The following is a 19378-nucleotide window of genomic DNA, read 5'->3' as shown; positions in this document are numbered from 1 at the left end:
TGGGAGAGGAGCCGACACATGTCACTTTCAACATGCAAAGGATGAGGGGCCCTGTGGGGCAGCCACCGTACAGATGAGCAGGTATAGCTTTGATCAGACACCCAAATACCCATCGGCCCAAATCCCTGCATGCTCTTGTTTATTTCTAAGCAGACCCTGTTAAGCTGTGGGCACTTGGCTTGATTACTCCCTGGATCAAAGCTGAATTAAATTACACGGCAAGTTTCTTTTGAGAGCGAGAGGCACGCACACAGGCCGACTCACTTTCCAGAAGCTGTCCACTTTGCCGTACACGAGTGACTGGTTCTGCCTCTTGATTTCGTTGATGTGGTGGATGTCGCTGGAGTTCAAGTGCTGCTCGACCACAAAGCCCAGGAAGCTGTTGTCTGGAGTGTGAGCTGGTGTGGAGAGGACGGGACATGGCAGTTAAAATTCAATCAGCAGGAACAAACACCAACCATTACCAATTTCACTCAAGCTGTCGCGAGCATAATTAAATGTTTTCATGTTACCTCGTTCTTTCTTTACCTGGGAAGGGGTTCAAGGGAGTGGCCTGCTCCCACCCAGCCCCAACTCCACCTTCACAGAGAACTAATTCTCTCCAGGATGGATTAACCCAAGCCCAACCCTGCTTTTCTCAGTGGAAAGTCCATCTGTTTAAAAACCATTCAGCTGCAAACTCCCCCCCCATCCTGTCTCCTCAGCACAAAGACACTGGCTCCTGACAGAAATGCCCTCATCCAGGTTATACCAACTAGTGGCTGGAAACCTGGAGGGAGCGGGGCTGAGTCCACCATCCTCAATAAGGTCAGCAGACCCTGCACGCTCTCCTTCAACTCCAGGTGTACTCACTGTCCAGTGAACCAGGCAACATCACCCTCACTCTGCACCGCCTCTAAGAATCATTCACTAATGAAAGATGTAATTCTGAATGGATGGATGGAACGAAGACAGAATAAAAGGTGAAGCTCACCGGGCTGTGAACCACTTCTGAAAAGCCAACCAACCTAAGAAAGCATGTCTAGTCTCCAAGATAGACAACTCTGAAAGAGAAAAGGCATGTTCCTCTGGATCATTCATCATTTGAATTCTACAACTTCTCTATTTTTTTTTTCATTTATTTATTCTTTTCTTTTTTGGGCCACACCACGTGTGGGATAATCTTAGTTCCCCAACCAGGTATCAAACCCTGCATTGGAAGTGCAGAGTCTTAACCACTGGACTGCTAAAGAAGTCCCTAAAACTTCTCTGTTTTAACACCTGACAAAGAGAGAAAGCAAGCCCATACCCTTCACAAACATTTATCTCTCATGTCCATAATTTTAAAAAGGAATTTCACCAGAAGGCAACCATCAGAAAACAGTCTCTCTCGAGGAAACAGAGACCCTTCTCTCCTCTCCAAACATCTGGCCACAGAACCCTGCAGAAGATGACAACCCAGCAGAGGCCCCACCACAGGAAAAGCAACTGCTTGGCTTGACTTTGACCTGAACATAACTAAAAATAACTTAAATGGAGAGAGACTGAATATTTAATAAAATCTACACAGCGACGCTCCCACCGTATTTGGTCACAGGTGGGTGGCTGACAACCCACAACCGGAGGCGGAAGTTGCTTCCCCTGTCTTGCTTTGGTTTTCCCAGGAGTTTCCCAGGCAGGAAGAGGGCACAGAAGCCCTTTAAGATGCTCCAGGGACCTGAAGGCCTGGGTCCCCCTCAGGCACCCGCAAGAAGATGAACGAGGGAGCTGGGCAGAGAGCCCTGAGCCGTGGACGTGAAGAAGCTGCATAAATACTTGTGATCACCAGCCTGTCTCCTAGGCTGCTGCTTAATGGGGGTGACAGAACGAGGAGATAATAGGGTTGTGACTGGGGAGTTGTGTGCGGTCTGGCCAATCTGTTATTTCATTTCTGCGTTTTTGAACAAGTGCCCAGAGGCAATGGCAATGGCTGCAGTTGGCTGGAAAGTAAATTACTGAATAAATTCTACTGCCAACAAGAGGCAATGGTTGCTTTTTTATTTCTCCCCCTTTTGGAAGAGCTGGCGAGGAGGGGGTTTGATGGGGTTTAGGGGAGGGGCAGAGAGCCTGTGTGCATTTGAAATGTTGATAAGGCAGTTTAAAAAAAAAATCTCTTTCTAAAACTTTTGATTCTTTGTAGAAATTCTGAAATAGAATCTGATGCTTTAAACTTTGAAATTGTGGTTTTGTCTTCAGAAAATTTATGTGGTGACTAAGCTCCATGCTTTAGATATTTGTTTCTGCAGTTCCATTATCTAATTTCTAGGTGGGCCTGTTTTAAAAAATGAAATAATCTAGCATCTAAAACACTTAACAGGTTAGAAAAATAGATCAGGTACTAAGGTGCTTTCAAAAAGAAAATGATCATCAAGACCCAAGAAGAAAAAAAAAAATTGTTTGTTTATATTTCTGTGTCAAAGATTCCCCATAGCTTAAACAATAAGAGGGAGGGAAAGTAAACAACCTACTCAAAAAAACGTGTGGGGAATGGTGGGCCTTTACTATTTTATGACTGGCCATTTGGTATTAAACTAACTTGGACACTGTATGAGGAAATAATTACACACACAAGTTCTCCTCTGAAGTTTTCATCCACACACCTTACTTCAACTCTTCTCCTGTCCCCACTATAAACTTGGGGACTGACAATCTGCAGGATCCATTTAAGCAGCTCAGGTGAGACTTAAGGAGAAATAAGGTAGCACTTACAAACACACTGCCACACTTCACGAGCGCCAGGCAGATTGGCCATGTCTCTTTCCAGGCCACAGTGGACCTGTCCCGGGACACTGAGAGTCTGCAACATGAGCAGATGCTCGCCTGAGATTTGCCCGGCAGGGGACTTGGAAGTAACCACAGAGCAGGTATGCCTGGCCTCCAAGGAGCTGGGTGTCTGCCTGGTGACAAGCCCTTCAAGAGACTCCATCTGACACAAGCCTCCTTCCTGAAGCCGAGTATAGTAAACCACAAGCCACAAGAGCAGGCTGATGGATCTGCAAGGACCTTTCTGTGGAGACCTACCCTCAGGCCAAGCTTTGTTTTTTTGCTTTGCTTTCAGAAGGGAACACAAACTTCAGCTGTGTTGGGAGGGGTTCAAAGGGAGGGTATTTACATTTCAAGGTAAATCAAAGAAATCCCATCATAAATGAGACACAGGAAATCCTGTACTTTTTGGAAATCACTCCATTCTAGGAGGTAAACAAATGAGATTTAAAAAAAATAGCTGACAATCTGAGCGCTTTATAGTGATCATTTCATTATATCTTCACAAAAACCTTATAACATATTTGTACAGATGAGAAAACAGAGAGAGAGTCACTTAAACTATCCAAGTTGACATGCCAGGAAATGGCAACATTGGGATTCAGAGTCAGACCAGCTGTTCCCAGAATCCAGCCTCCTTAAAGCACTTTAATACACCGCTTCAGACACCAAGTATCTTATTTTCCGGACTCTGTGAACCGTAATGGTAAACATGCTTTATAGGAAAATAATCTTATAAGGCAGACCAGGATATACATGAAAGAATAATAAAGTATAAATATATATATGGAGTCTTCAGAATTGATGCTTTCTAATTGTGGTGCTGGAGAAGACTCTTGACAGTCCCTTGGACAGCAAGGAGATCAAACCAGTCCATCCTAAAGGAAATCAGTCCTGAATATTCATTGGAAGGACTGATGCTGAAGCTGAAACTCCAGTACTTTGGCCACCTGACGCAAAGAGCTGACTCCCTAGAAAAGACCCTGATGATGGGAAAGATTGAGGGCAGGAGGAGAAGGGAGTGACAGAGGATGAGATGGTTGGATGGCATCACTGACTCCATGGACATGAGCTTGAGCAAATTCTAGGAGAAAGCAAAGGACAGGGAAGCCTGGTGTGCTGCAGTCCATGGGGTTATAAAGAGTCAGACATGATGCAGCAACTGAACAACAACAATATGGAGTCTTTCCTCAGTTTCTTGAGCAACTTACGTTATATGTATATGGAACCGAGCTGATTTTTTCTATGCAGCAACTGGATGGGACATTGTTTCTGAGCTGACTCCCGCAATGATTTTTTTAAAGAATTACTGTTAGTTTGAAAAGTGAAAGTGTCAGTCGCTCAGTCATATCCAACTCTTCATGACCCCATGGACTGTAGCCCACGAGGTTCCTCTGTCCATGGGATTCTCCAGGTAAGAATACTGGAGTGGGTTGCCATTCCCTTCTCCAGGGGATGTTCCTGACTTGACACACATTTTAGAGGACTCTTTCTGCGAACCAATTTTATGTGCTAGGTATTGAGGAATTAAAACATAAAGATGAGTTTCTGCCCTCATGAGGCTTACCAACTACTTAATAAAAGAGGGATAGATACACCATATTCACCAGGCAGTTATAAAGGCCTCTTTGGAAATGTAATTCACAATTTTTATCAAGTCAAACTAAGCCTTGTTTCAATGGCATAAATTCTCCCAGGTCTGATTTTTCAAACAGTCAGTTCTAAACATCTCTAAGAAGTACAAAATTCATTCTAACAGATGTCTGCCAGCCTCCAACTGCAGCTGGCCCTGCAGCTTTGGGGACCCCCACGCCACCTGGTCACCAAGGGCAGAAATTGCAGGGCCAGCTGGCCTCCCCCTGCAGCCCCACAGCCAGTCAGTCACCAAGTCCAGGGGATGTCAGCTTCTGAAAACCCATCATCTCCTTGTCTCCTCTTCACCTACTTAGTTATGACCTCATCAAGTCCTGCCAAAACTTCGATAAGTTTTTCTTTTCTTTAAATAGAAACATAGTCTCAGTGTATGACTTTTCTCAGACAAGAGAGAATGATAGAAGGAAAGAAAGATGTCACCCACCAATTTTACCACCTAGAAATAACTACTATTAGGCTCCTTTTTTTTCTAGACTCATGGAGCCTTTTTAATCCTCAAACCAAAATTGGATCTTACTGTGCCTACTCTTTTGTGAATTTCTCTTCTCACTTACACAATGTGTCATGGGCATCTTTCTAGGGGTGACAACCACAGCCCATCACAGCTTGTTAAAGCAGCACAGGGCTTCAGCCCCTGGACTCTCCCCATTAGATGCAATGTGCCATGGGCATCTTTCTAGGAGTGACAACCACAGCCCATCACAGCTTGTTAAAGCAGCATAGGGCTTCAGTCCCTGGACTCTCTCCATTAGATGCAATGCCCCTAGTTCTGGTCTGCCAGCATCGCTATGTGGAACTAACTGCCCTTCCCAACCAGCCATGCAATTATGTTCCATTCAGATAGCCTGAACTGGTGCCAGTCCTGATCCCTTGTCTCCCCAGCTCCCCATGCCTCCAAGGATGGGCACTTGACCAAGAGGACTCTACCTGACCATGGCTCAGTTGAAAGACGGGTTTATAACCCAAGTTCCATCTGTCACGGTTGCTCCATGATGAGTGGCAGCTACTTTTGGGGTCAAGATCTTTCTGCTACAGTCACTGAGCTGGCAGGGCAGACATCCTGAACTGTAAATGCCATCCCTGTGTCTGTGAGAGGACAGCCTGCCTGAGAATAACGCCAAGACAGAGAAATGCTAAGGCGAGATAGGTAGAGACTGAAGAGATCCTCCAAGCCTGAATCCAGCTCTGCCTAAAGCCAGTGTCCTCCCATCAGGAAGCTTCTACAAGTCTCCTATCCTTATCCATCAGAGAGCAGACAGAACAAAAACCACAATCAGAGAAAACTAATCAAACTGATCACGTGGATCACAGCCTTGTCTAAATCAATGAAACTATGAGTCATGCCATGTAGGGCCACCCAAGTGGGATGAATCATGGTGGAGAGTTCTGACAAAATGTGGTCCACTCAAGAAAGGAATGGGAAACCACTTCAGTTTTCTTGCCTTGAGAACCCCATGAACAGTATGAAAAGGCAAAAAGATATGACACCGAAAGATGAACTCCCCAGGTCAGCAGGTGCCCAATATGCTACTGAAGAAGAGGTTAAGCCAAAGCAAAAACAACGCCCAGCTGTGGATGTGACTGATGATGGAAGTAAAGTCTGATGCTGTAAAGAACAATATTGCACAGGAACTTGGAATGTTAGGTCCATGAATCAAGGCAAATTGGAAGTGGTCAAACAGATGATGGCAAGAGTGAACATCGACATTTTAGTATTCAGTGAACTAAAATGGATCAGAATGGGCAAATTTAATTCAGAGTGTTATTACATTTACTACTGTGGGCAAGAATCCCTTAGAAGAAATGGAGTAGCCATCATAGTCAACAAGAGAGTCTGAAATGCAGTACTTTGGTGCAGTCTCAAAAACGACAGAATGATCTCTGTTCATCTCCATGGCAAACCTTTCAATATCACAGTAATCCAAGTTTACGCTCCAACCACTAATGCCAAAGAAGCTGAAGTTGCATGGTTCTATGAAGACCTACAAGACCTTCTAGAACTAACACTAAAAAAACACACGCAAAAAATCCTTTTCATTAAAGGGGACTGGAATGCAAAAGTAGGAAGTCAATAGATACCTGGAGTAATAGGCAAGCTTGGCCTTGGGAGTACTAAAGGAAGCAGGGCAAAGGCTAACAGAGTTTTGCCAGGAGAATTCACTGGTCATAACAACCAGTTATGTTGTGTTCCAACAACACAAGAGACAACTCTACACATGGACATCACCAGATGGTCAATACCAAAATCAGATTGATTATATTTTTGCAACTGAAGATGGAGAAGCTCTATACAGTCAGCAAAAACAAGACTGGGACCTGACTGTAATTCAGATCATGAACTCCTTACTGGCAAATTCAGACTTAAATTAAAGACAGTAGGGAACACCACTAGGCCATTCAGGTATGACCTAAATCAAATCTCTTACAATTATACAGTGGAAGTGACAAATAGATTCGAGATTAGATCTGATAGACAGAATGCCTGAAGAACTATGGACGGAGGTTTGTAACACTGTATTGGAGGCAGTGATTCTAACTACCCCTAAGAAAAAGAAATGCAAAAAGGCAAAGTGGTTGTCTAAGGAGGACTTACAAACAGCTGAGAAAAGAAGACAAGAGAAAGGCAAAGGAGAAAAGCAAAGATATATCCATCTGAATGCAGAGTTCCAAAGAAGAGCAAGGAGAAATAAGAAAGCCTTCCTCAGTGATCAATGCAAAGAAATAGAGGAAAACAACATAATGGAAAAGTCTAGAGATCCCTTTAAGGAAATCAGAGACACCAAGGGAACATTTCATGCAAAGACAGGCACAATACAGGACAGAAATGGTATGGACCTAACTGAAGCAGAAGATATTAAGAAGAGGTGGCAAGAATACACAGAAGAACTGTACAAAAAGATCTTCACGACCAAGATAACCAAGATGGAGTGATTATTCCTCTAGAGCCAGACATCCTGGAGTGCAAACCCAAGTGGGCCTTAGGAAGAATATGAACAAAGCTAGTGAAGGTGATGGAATTCCAGCTAAGCTATTTCAAATTCTAAAAGATAATGCTGTGAAAGTGCTGCACTCAATATGCTAGCCAATTTGGAAAACTCAGCAGTGGCACAGGACTGGAAAAGGTCAGTTTTCATTCTAATCCCAAAGAAAGACAATGCCAAAGAATGTTCAAACTACTGCAAACTGCACTCATTTTACATGCTAGCAAAGTAATGCTCAAAATTCTCCAAGCTAGGCTTCAACAGTATGTGAACTGAGAACTTCCAGATGTTCAAGCTGAAATTAGAAAAGGCAGAGGAACCAAAGATCACACTGACAACATCTGTTGGATCACAGAAAAGGCAAGAGAATTTCAGAAAAACATCTATTTCTGCTTCACGGATTATGCTAAATCCTCTGACTGTGTGGATCACAACAAACTGTGGAAAATTCTTAATGAGATAGGAATACCACACCACCTTACCTGCCTCAAGAGAAATCTGTATGCAGGTCAAGAAGCAACAGTTAGAACCAGATACGGGACAATGGACTGGCACCAAATTAGGAAAGGAGTACGTCAAGGCTGTATATTGTCACCCTGTTTATTTAACTTATATGCAGAGTACATCATGAGAAATGCCAGGCTGCATGAAGTACAAGTTGGAATGAAGACTGCCAGGAGAAATATCAATAATCTCACATATACATACAACACCACCCTTAGGCAGAGAGCGAAGAGGAACTAAAGAACCTCTTGATGAAAGTGAAAGAAGACAGTGAAAAAGCTCACTTAAAACTCAACATTCTTTTACAAGTGGTTGACCAGTTTTCCCAGCACCACTTGTTAAAGAGATTGTCTTTAATCCATTGTATATTCTTGCCTCCTTTGTCAAAGATAAGGTGTCCATATGTGCGTGGATTTATCTCTGGGCTTTCTATTTTGTTCCATTGATCTATATTTCTGTCTTTGTGCCAGTACCATACTGTCTTGATGACTGTGGCTTTGTAGTAGAGCCTGAAGTCAGGTAGGTTGATTCCTCCAGTTCCATTCTTCTTTCTCAAGATCGCTTTGGCTATTCGAGGTTTTTTGTATTTCCATACAAATTGTGAAATTATTTGTTCTCGCCCTGTGAAGAATACTGTTGGTAGCTTGATAGGGATTGCATTGAATCTATAGATTGCTTTGGGTAGTATACTCATTTTCACTATATTGATTCTTCCGATCCATGAACATGGTATATTTCTCCATCTATTAGTGTCCTCTTTGATTTCTTTCACCAGTGTTTTATAGTTTTCTATATATAGGTCTTTAGTTTCTTTAGGTAGATATATTCCTAGGTATTTTATTCTTTCCGTTGCAATGGTGAATGGAATTGTTTCCTTAATTTCTCTTTCTGTTTTCTCATTATTAGTGTATAGGAATGCAAGGGATTTCTGTGTGTTGATTTTATATCCTGCAACTTTACTATAGTCACTTTCTAACACCATACACAAAAATAAACTCAAAATGGATTAAAGATCTAAACATAAGACCAGAAACTATAAAACTCCTAGAGGAGAACATAGGCAAAACACTCTCCGACATACATCACAGCAGGATCCTCTATGACCCACCTCCCAGAATATCGGAAATAAAAGCAAAAATAAACAAATGGGACCTAATTAACCTTAAAAGCTTCTGCACATCAAAGGAAACTATCAGCAAGGTGAAAAGACAGCCTTCAGAATGGGAGAAAATAATAGTAAATGAAGCAACTGACAAACAACTAATCTCAAAAATATACAAGCAACTCCTACAGCTCAACTCCAGAAAAATAAATGACCCAATCAAAAAATGGGCCAAAGAACTAAATAGACATTTCTCCAAAGAAGACATACAGATGGCTAACAAACACATGAAAAGATGCTCAACATCACTCATTATCAGAGAAATCCAAATCAAGACCACTATGAGGTACCATTTCACACCAGTCAGAATGGCTGTGATCCAAAAGTCTACAAATAATAAATGTTGGAGAGGGTGTGGAGGAAAGGGAACCCTCTTACACTGTTGGTGGGAATGCAAACTAGTACAGCCACTATGGAGAACAGTGTGGAGATTCCTTAAAAAACTGGAAATAGAACTGCCTTATGATCCAGCAATCCCACTGCTGGGCATACACACTGAGGAAACCAGAAGGGAAAGAGACACGTGCACCCCAATGTTCATCGCAGCACTGTTTATAATAGCCAGGACATGGAAGCAACCTAGATGTCCATTAGCAGATGAATGGATAAGAAAGCTGTGGTACATATACACAATGGAGTATTACTCAGCCATTAAAAAGAAAACATTTGAATCAGTTCTAATGAGGTGGATGAAACTGGAGCCTATTATACAGAGTGAAGTAAGCCAGAAGGAAAAACACCAATACAGTATACTAACGCATATATATGGAATTTAGAAAGATGATAACAATAACCCTGTGTACGAGACAGCAAAAGTGACGCTGATGTATGGAACAGTTTTATGGAATCTGTGGGAGAGGGAGAGGGTGGGAAGATTTGGGAGAATGGCATTGAAACATGTAAAATATCATGTATGACGAGATGCCAGTCCAGGTTCAATGCACGATACTGGATGCTTGGGGCTAGTGCACTGGGACGACCCAGAGGGATGGTATGGGGAGGGAGGAGGGAGGAGGGTTCAGGATGGGGAGCACATGTATACCTGTGATGGATTCATTTTGATATTTGGCAAAACTAATACAATTACGTAAAGTTTAAAAATAAAATAAAAATTAAAAAAACAAAAACAAAACCAAAAAAAACTCAACATTGAAAAAACAAAGATCATGGCATCCGGTTCCATCACTTCATGGCAAATAGATGGGGAAACAATGAAAACAGTGACAGACTTAATTTTCTTGGGCTCAAAAATCACTGCAGAGGGTGACTGCAGCCATGAAATTAAAAGATGCTTGCTCCTTGGAAGAAAAGCTATGACCAACCTAGACAGCATATTAAAAAGCAGAGACATTACTTTGCCGACCAAGGTCCATATAGTCAGAGCTGTGGTTTTTCCAGTAGTCATGTAAGGATGTGAGAGTTGGATTATAAAGAAAGCTGAGCACCGAAGAATTGATGCTTTTGAACTGTGGTGTTGGAGAAGAATCTTGAGAGTTCCTTGGACTGCAAGGAGATCTAACCAGTCAATCCTAAAGGAAATCAACCCTGAATATTCATTGGAAGCACTGATGATGACGCCCTAATACTCTGGCCACCTGATTCGAAGAACCGACTCATTAGGAAAGACCCTGATGCTGGGAAAGATTGAAAACAGGAAGAGAAGGGGATGACAGAGGATGAGATGGTTGGGTGGTGTCACTGAATCGAAAGATATGAGTTTGAGCAAGCTCTGGGAGTTGGTGATGGACAGGGAAGCCTGGTGTGCTGCAGTCCATGAGGTTGCAAAGAATCAGACACGACTGAGTGACTAAACTGACGGAACTGAAAGTCAGTTTCAATTCTCAGTGTCACAATTGCCAGTGACAAGCACCAACAAACCCTTGGGACCAAGTCAATTTGACAGAAATTCTAAGAAAGCCTACCACACTTAGGATTTTTTCCAATTTTTGACTGTCTAGACCAACAAATATTGAACATCACTGCACCCTGGTAATTTCTGCAGTGGATTTCCAAGTAGTCTCCGTATCTCCAGCCTTGGCCCCTTCATTTCTTTCTCAGTGCCCTCTAACTCCAGGTCATGTTCTCTGTTGCCTGACAAGGTATTCTTTGAAACAAGTATGTGACTATGATAGTTTTCTGCTGAAAAGCTTCGCTTCCTTCAGGGGGAAGCAGGGCCCAGCATTCGTATCATTTCAGGTCACCCTTCCGTGGGCACCTCTGCTCCATGACGACCTACTTGGGGCTTTTAATGCCATGTTTTCCCATCTTATTTCCTGCTGGCATATGTCTGCATGTCTATCACTTCTGCTTCCCTTTAAGTCTCAGCTCTCATCACCTCTCAGGTGAAGTGTTCCCTGACTCTCTAAGACTGAGGTAAGTAACTTTCTTCTTAGATCAGGAAGAGTTAGAGTTGTTGTCACACATCACTATTTCTACTTATGGCTATATACTCCTTGAGGACTGAGTCATGTTTTGTGTGTCTCTGACTCTTGGGGGCCCAGAGCATAGTAGGCATTGAGAAAATATTTTTTGTTTGCACAAATGATTAAGCTTGTTGATTAATGATGAATGTTTAATTACCTGGTGTGACTGACTTCATAGGCAGAGCTCCATTATTAGGCAGCAGAGGCCATGCTGCCTGAACCATTTCCAGCAGCACGTTCTTTGTACACAAGCTCCCAAACCAAAGCCCATTCTTCTCAAGATTCATCATTATCGAAGGTAGCTTACCACCCTAGCCTAGAACCTCGCTCAGGCCTGGTATAGTACAGGTGTTCAATGAATATTTATTAAATAGATAAATGAGCGTATCTTTTTTTAAAAATATAGGTCACAAAGTGTTGGGAAGAAGGGAAACAAATCAGTCATTTGGGCTTTTAAAATTCTAACATCACAAGTTTCAAAATATCCTCATTCATTCAACATTCAGCACATATACTGAGCACTTACTATAGACCAGGCAACAGCTTAGGAGTTAAAGATGGACCAGAGAACAGCATAAGCATGGATGAAGCTCCCCTCATTGAAGAAAAAGAAAGTAAATAAGTAAACAGAGTAATTCAGTGAAATACATAAAAATAAACACAACTCATTTGGTGAGCAGTATTGAACTCTAGTTAATGATGTCATGCTGCAATATCTAAAGGTTAAGTATTCTTTTATGCAAAAAAGAAAAACAAAGTTGGATTGATGGATGGGGAGAAGATAAACATATGGATGCACAGGTCATGGAACAAATAAAGCAAACTGTTACCTGCAGAGTCCAGGCTGTGGGATTCTATTGTACCTTTCTCCCCACCCCCCTCCACTTTCCAAATATTTCACAAATTTCGTAACAAAACGGGGAAGAATATTGGCTGCACGGCATTCACAGTGTTGATGCTGATTCTGATGATGAAACTGACATGACAGAAAAAACTCCACCAAAAAAATAAAGTTACATCACACAAGAAGCAATCTGATTTTAAAAACTGTACATAGTGATGTGATGCTTCAAATTTCACCAAAACTGATGTTTTTTCCCCAAATGGTAGTGATGCTAGGCTCTTTGAGAGACAGGAGGCTGGATATAGGCTGGGGAAACTATTATGTTCAGTTGAGTTGAAAAGGATGAGCATCTGAACTGTTGACAGAAGGCACACCAGAGTAAATTTTTCAAGTGTCAAAAAGCAATTTAGGAGGGAATGGACCCCTTAGAAGAACATCATTCCTGAAGGCTGAGACTCAGACTGAAGGAACTGCAAGGCTGATCCTATTACTCACTGGTCTGCACAGAAGTAAAAGGCAAGAGCCCTCCTGATCCAAGTTAAAGGCCAAAAAGGCCGTCTGAATCACAAATAGCTCCTCTGCTTGTCAGCCTCTAAAAATAAAGTCGTACATGGAAGCAATGCATCCTTGGCTGAAGCCAGCATGTTCGTCATTTGTATGAAATGAAACTAGCTTGTTTCTAAAATTCCTGTTTTGTAAGGCAAAAGTTTTGGTCTACAAGCCACTATTCTGACTCAGCTGCAAGCCCCAAGTCCCTGGAGAAACTGAGTTAGAATGTCAGCGACAACAATCATCAGTAAGACTTCAACAACTCTTGAAAACCTAACCGTGTGAATAAATTCTGTGGGAAGACAAGGGAGAGTAACCTGAGGTCACTAGCTTCAAGAAGCTTCTGTACTCTCAAATTTTTTTTTCTTAATTTAAGTATTGTAGAATTACAATGTTGTGTGAATTTCTGCTGTATAGCCAAGTGATTCTCATCCCATCTCAATGAGGTGAGGTTGAGATGGTTGGATGGCATCACCCACACGATAGACATGAGTTTGAGTGGGCTCCGGGAGTTGGTGATGGACAGGGAGGCCTGGCTTGCTGCAGTCCATGGAGTTGCAAAGAGTTGGACATGACTGAGTGACTGAACTGAACTGAGCCAAGTGATTCAGTTACGTATATATACATATATATTCTTTTTCATATTCTTTTCCATTATGGTTATTAATATCCTGTAATGGTTATTACAGGATATTAAATATAGTTCCCTGTGCTATATAGTGTAATCTTAAGATTTGTATATTGTACCTTCCTTATTTTTCCCTACATTGCTGCATGGTCTAAAAACAGAACAAACATGATCATTCAATTTAATTAAATCAGTAAGTATTTTCTGAATGCCTACTATGTGCCAGATAGTCTTTAAAGTGTTGGAGTCTCAGCGATGAAAAAAAACAGACAAAACTCGTACCAACACTATTAGAATCCGGCAGAGGAAGAGAAAATTAACAGAAGTCTGTGAAGTATAAATGCTGCATGGTAAAGCAATTAGAGGAAAAGAAAGCAGGGAAGGGGTGTAAGAAGTTGCAGAGAAAAGAGTTGCATTTCAAAAAGGGGAAGGGGGTCAGGATTAATCTCATTGAAGTGACATTTGAGCCACAGACCCAATTAAAGGGAACAATGTTCGGAAGATGGAGCAATCAATGCAAAGGTCCTAGAGTAGGAGTGTGTCTGGCCCACCTAAAAAACAATAGGGATGCTAGAGAGAAGTGAGTAAGAGATGAGGCCCGGGGAGTAGCGGGGCCAGACCCCTTCAGGCCTTGAGGCTACTGGGGTGACTCATCTTCCCCTCCAGTGAGAGGCTACATCACTGTGGAAATAGGAGGGTCAGGATGTGACTGACATTTTAATTAACTCCATTCTGTGGTTGTGTCTATCTGTTCTTTATTCAGTAATTCAACACACGTTGATCACCTATGATGCTGCTTCAGATGTGGAAGACTCAGCAGTGATGATGCTCGTGGAGACCACAAGGTGCGACCCGGGCTGGCACGTGGGAGTGGGGAGGACACGGGGCAGGAGAGTGTGGCTCAGGGCGGGAAGGCTTTCCGGAGGACAGCACCTCCCCGGAGGGTGTGCAGGGTGCGGGGGAGGCACAGGGCTCCCAGACAAAGGAACAGCGCATGCAATGGCCTGCTGTTGTCCTGAGGGACACCTAAAAGCCGAGAAGAGGCAGGACGACATCAAAGAGGCCAGCGGGGCTGAGGTAGGATAGCAAAAGGAAACGGGGTGGAGGTGAAACCGGGAGGCGATAATGCCTCTAGAGCCCCTCCACTCTGTTCCTCACTCAACTATCACAGCTTCCAAATTTCCACATGTGCCAACAAACACTGAACATCCCCCAGGCTGGACTACATGACACAAGCAGCCAGAAGGCAAATTCTCAAAAATTACTTAAGTAAAAATAAACTAATGTAAACAAGACTTTGCCTCAACTGGAAATATTCTAGGACAGTGATATGAACAGTGAGGTTGCTAAACAGACTAATGTTACTGAAACTTTTCAATGACAGGAGATAAATACACACCTGAGATGCAATTTGCCTGAAACCAGGAATGAGGACTCTGGTAATTTCTGCTATTGCTACCTTCAGCCATAGTCTCCACAACGAGAGAGGAAGATAATGCAATTAGATGAAGATGTTTTATCACTGCTCATGTTTTCACATAAGCCAGAAGAAGCTGTGAATGAGGGCATCACGCAGATAACCAGAACACTATCCAGACACGGGAGAATTCAAGATGCAAGACACCAACTTCAGGGTTTTATTTTCTCTTGTAAATGGTACAGGCATTTGATTTTTCTGTGTGGGCAGATTTCTTTCATTCCTTTACTGGGGTATAATGCACCTTGTTTGGGACTGAGAAAAACAAGAGCATGCCTTCAGGAGCTTAGTAAAAGCAGTATAGACAGCAGATTAAAGGCTATTGACTGAAATAATGCCTAAATACAGGGTCAAGTCCCTAGCAAGTCCATAAAAAGCAACTATTAATTCTCAACAAGAAATAGCAAAAGTATCCCCACATAAATCAAAGTCTACTTGGCAGACTACACAAAACAGTCCTGGAAACACTAGTTTAAAAACTAGAACCTTGAGGATTCATATATACGGATTCATGGATTCATATATATGTATGGCTGAGTCCCTTTGCTGTTCACCTGAAGCTGTCACAACATTGTTAACTGGCTTACCCCAATACAAAATAAAGAGTTAAAAAAAAAAAGTAAAACCGTGAAGACTTCCCTGGCGGTCTAGTGGTTGAGACTCCATGCTTCCACTTACAGGAGGCATGGGTTCAGTTCCTGGTTTGGGAACTAAGATCCCACATGCCAAGAGGCATGGCCAAAGAAAAAGTACAACCTTGAAAAAAACTTTTGATGTATTAAGTGGAAAATTAATGGGAAAAAAAAAAGGAGAAACAAAATTATAGTATGCATGTTACAATGCTGTAAAAATGTACCTCTGAAAAAAGATAATAATGCTTATATTAGGGTATGGGAACCTTCTTCCAAGGGGAGGCTTTCCCTGTTTTTGTGATAGGGTTATTATTATTACTATTATTTTATTTGATTAGAAATATGGAGGGAATCATACTTCAAGAGAAAAAATAAAATCCTGCTATTGGGGTGATCTAAAGGAGGCAAAGGTGGTGAGAATCATAGGGGCACCTTCAGAGAGCAGCAGGCTGTTGGGTGAGCCCAGGTTCAGATGAAGGGCAGTGGTGGGGGAGAGAAGACGGAGGGTTTGAGAGCTATGCTATGGACTTTGAATCCAACCCCAAGGGCAAGGGGAAGGCGCTACGTCTGTAAGGAGGAACAGCCTGATCCAAGCTGAGCTTTTCCGAGCTGGCTCTGGGGCAGGAAAAGGGTCTCAGAGTCCAATTCAGAAGCCACGCTCAAAGCCATACTAGTGTATGGACAAGAGGGAAAAGCAGGAACAAGAGGCCTGCCCTGAGGGAGTAGGGACCACACTTCTCAGCTCAGCTTCCTGGGGGAAAAAAACCATCATTCAAAGATCTAATTAAATGTCCTTACTATTCTCTGACCATCTGGTTTGCCCTATAGAAGCTGTGTAGGAAGGTGCTGGGAATAGTTTATGCTCATAAAAATGCTCAAATGCAAACAGAATACACGAAGATAGTTCTCTGAAATTCTGAGATTTGGGGCAAAACAGTAAAGAAAAGCCAGCCTTTCCAACTTGTAGAAACTCTATCAACTTGGTGAGGAAATGAGCTAGAGGAGAAATATAAGCAGCCTCAAAGTGAGGTGTGCTCTCTGAATCTTCAACAGTATCTATCTGGCCAGGAGCATCTGTCTCACTTCTCTGCTCCTAAAGATGCTTCAGCAATGGTGGGTGTGTTTTACTCTCTCCTTATCCTCCTGCTGGGCCCTTTCTAACCAGCCTTTCCCACCCTCCCCCTGCACTCCATACCTGCCAAACACCCAAGGCAGCTGGAGTTGATGACAATGATTTTACAAGTACAACATTATTTCTGTGGTCTCCAAACTTCTCCCTGTGCAACCATCCCATCAGGAGAGAACAATCTAAATGCATCCACAGTGTATGCGCACACTTTTCAGCAGCTTAGTTCGTGTCCAACTGTCTGTGGCCCCATGGACTGCAGCATACTAGGCTTCCCTGTACTTCACCACCTCCCAGAGTTTGCTTAAACTCATTTTTATTGAGTCGGTGAGCCATTCAACCATCTCATCCTCTGTCACCCCCTTCTCCTCCTGCCCTCAATCTTTCCCAGCATCAAGGTCTTTTCCAATGAGTTGGCTCTTTGCATCAGGTGGCCAAAGTATTGGGGCTTCAGCATCAGTCTTTCCAATGAATATTCAGGGTTGATTTACTTCAGTTATGTAAAGATTACTATCAGCCCATCTTTTAAGTACTAGTAAATGTTTCACTTTTTTTTTTAATTGACAAGACATAGGTAAACTTTTGACACTTTTATCTTCTATTCAAAGGAATGGTTCCCCACACCCCACCCCCTCCGCTTCAGGTTGTGAGAACAGCCACATATACCCAAAGGGTGGGGGATGGAAGGTTCTGTGGGAACAACTGGGTTAGACTGGATCTGGCCCCTTTGTCATGTGGGAAGGGAAGGACCCTCTCTGAGGGGTGCAGCCAAATTCTCTGTGGGCAGGCTCTGGAGGTAGGGTGGAGCAGGGAGGCACTGCTTTTTTTCCACAAGTTCTCCAACCTCGGGCACATCCTCAACAAGATCAAGGTCCCCAACTGCTTCGTTTCCCTGTTTCCCCCATTCAAGACTGACTCTGCCATAAGGATGTTTTCCATCAACCTGTTCACTGATGGATTTTGCCATCACTGATAATCCCTGCCTTGCTCCACTGTCTTATTAAGAGTTGTAAGATATTGATATTCTAATTTTTCATTCCTTTTGCATTTATTAGCTGTGATTTCTCCATAATTAACAACGTTCTCTCATCAACTATCTGATTATCTTCAAATACAATTTGTCCTAGGAAAGCAGGATCAAAACTGGATTCTTTCCCTTTATTTTTCAGAGTCATGAAGAGGGTGTCCTAGCCTAAAGGTGATCAATTGATTTGTGGGTTTTTCTTGCTTGGACTATCATTCTGGACTCATGGATTATTTTCTGTTGGTTTGATTCCCTCCACTGCAGTCATTATTCTTTTTTTTAAAAATTTATTTGGCTGTGTCAGGTCTTAGCTGCAGCATGCAGGGTTTTTAGTCGCAGCATATGGGGTCTAGTTCCCTGACCAGAGATTGAACCTAGGCCCCCTGCACTGGGAGCCCGGAGTCTTAGCTACTGGACCACAGGGAAGTCCTTTTTATTCTTTTTGATGCTCAAACTACCTCATCTTTGGCTCCTATGTCCTTCTGACTCCACCCCAGGGGTCTTTCTTAGTCTCCTTGCTTCCAGATTAAAGATGTCACATTTTTAATGTTTGCCGCCCTAGACCTAAAATCACCTATTTATCTTAGAAAGAGGTTTCTTCAGTGGGAAAGGTACTTAGGAAGCCCCAAACAAGTGTTAAGGATACTCATTGCCACCTGATTGTCTTTACTTTTGATCCTTTTCAAAGTACAGAGTTAGGAAACATTTACTTTTTAAAGAGAAAATATAAGTTCACATTGATATTTCCCATTCAAGCCAAATATTATACAGTCTTAACTTCTTTAAGCACTCCCTCTTCCTATCCACTGCAAATTCTGGTTCCCACAGTATACCTGGAATAGTTTCAAATAGTAATAAATATTCCCCACTACAAATGTACGGTCCAAAGATTGTGTTTTAAAGTCAGTTGAAATAACTATTTTATCTGTGTGAGAGATTAATACCAACCTCACATATCACTAGGTGTGTTTCATGTTTTTTAATCTCTTCAATCTTTAGTGAATTCTTATTTCTTTTTAAATAAAACATTTATATGGTTCTAAAGTCAAAATAAAGTACATTAAGAGACATCTAGCACAGAGAACTATACTCAATATTCTGGATAAATCATAACAGGAAACACTATAAAAAAGAATATATAGATATGTGTTACTGAATCACTTTGCTGTACAGCAGAAATTAACACAACATTGCAAATCAACTATACTTCAGTTTAAAGTAAAAAAAAAAAAAAAAAAAAGACATCTATTTTCTATCCCTGTCCCTTCAAACCCTCCTCCAGGGGTAATCATTTTTATTAGCTTGTTTTTTAGTCTTCCATTGTTTCTTTTGAAAACACAAGCACGTTCACATACATCGGCATACATACATTTTCCTCCTGCTGCATACCCTTCTTGCATAGAAGGGAGGGACTCCACACACTGCCCTGAACTTTGGCTTTTATCACTTAATATAGACTAGACATCTCCCTTCAGACAGTGTAATCTTCCCTCAGTCTTTCTGCACAGTTACACACGATTTCACTCTATCAATGGACAATATGATTCACTCAGTTCTCTAATAGGAACCTCTGGGTTATTTCCAGTCTTTCCTT

General features: G+C 42.2%; 1 protein-coding gene across 35 annotated transcripts in view; it reads right to left on the bottom strand.

The window, feature by feature from the left end:
• MGAT5 (alpha-1,6-mannosylglycoprotein 6-beta-N-acetylglucosaminyltransferase) overlaps positions 1-19378 on the bottom strand; it is a 397826-nt gene that overhangs the window by 114104 nt on the left and 264344 nt on the right. For all 35 annotated transcript variants that reach the window (XM_086367683.1, XM_086367741.1, XM_086367539.1 and 32 more), the window contains one exon: positions 265-398. In XM_086367683.1, the coding sequence (XP_086223809.1) occupies positions 265-398 (134 nt within the window). The remainder of the gene's footprint in view (positions 1-264; positions 399-19378) is intronic.

The sequence above is a fragment of the Bos grunniens genome, chromosome 2 (genome assembly GCF_055505025.1).
Source record: "Bos grunniens cultivar Pamir isolate PY7600 chromosome 2, Bosgru_T2T1.0, whole genome shotgun sequence".
In the NCBI taxonomy this organism is placed as follows: domain Eukaryota; kingdom Metazoa; phylum Chordata; class Mammalia; order Artiodactyla; family Bovidae; genus Bos; species Bos grunniens.
Note: the sequence above shows the minus strand (reverse complement) of the source record. Positions and strands in the feature narration are given on the sequence as shown.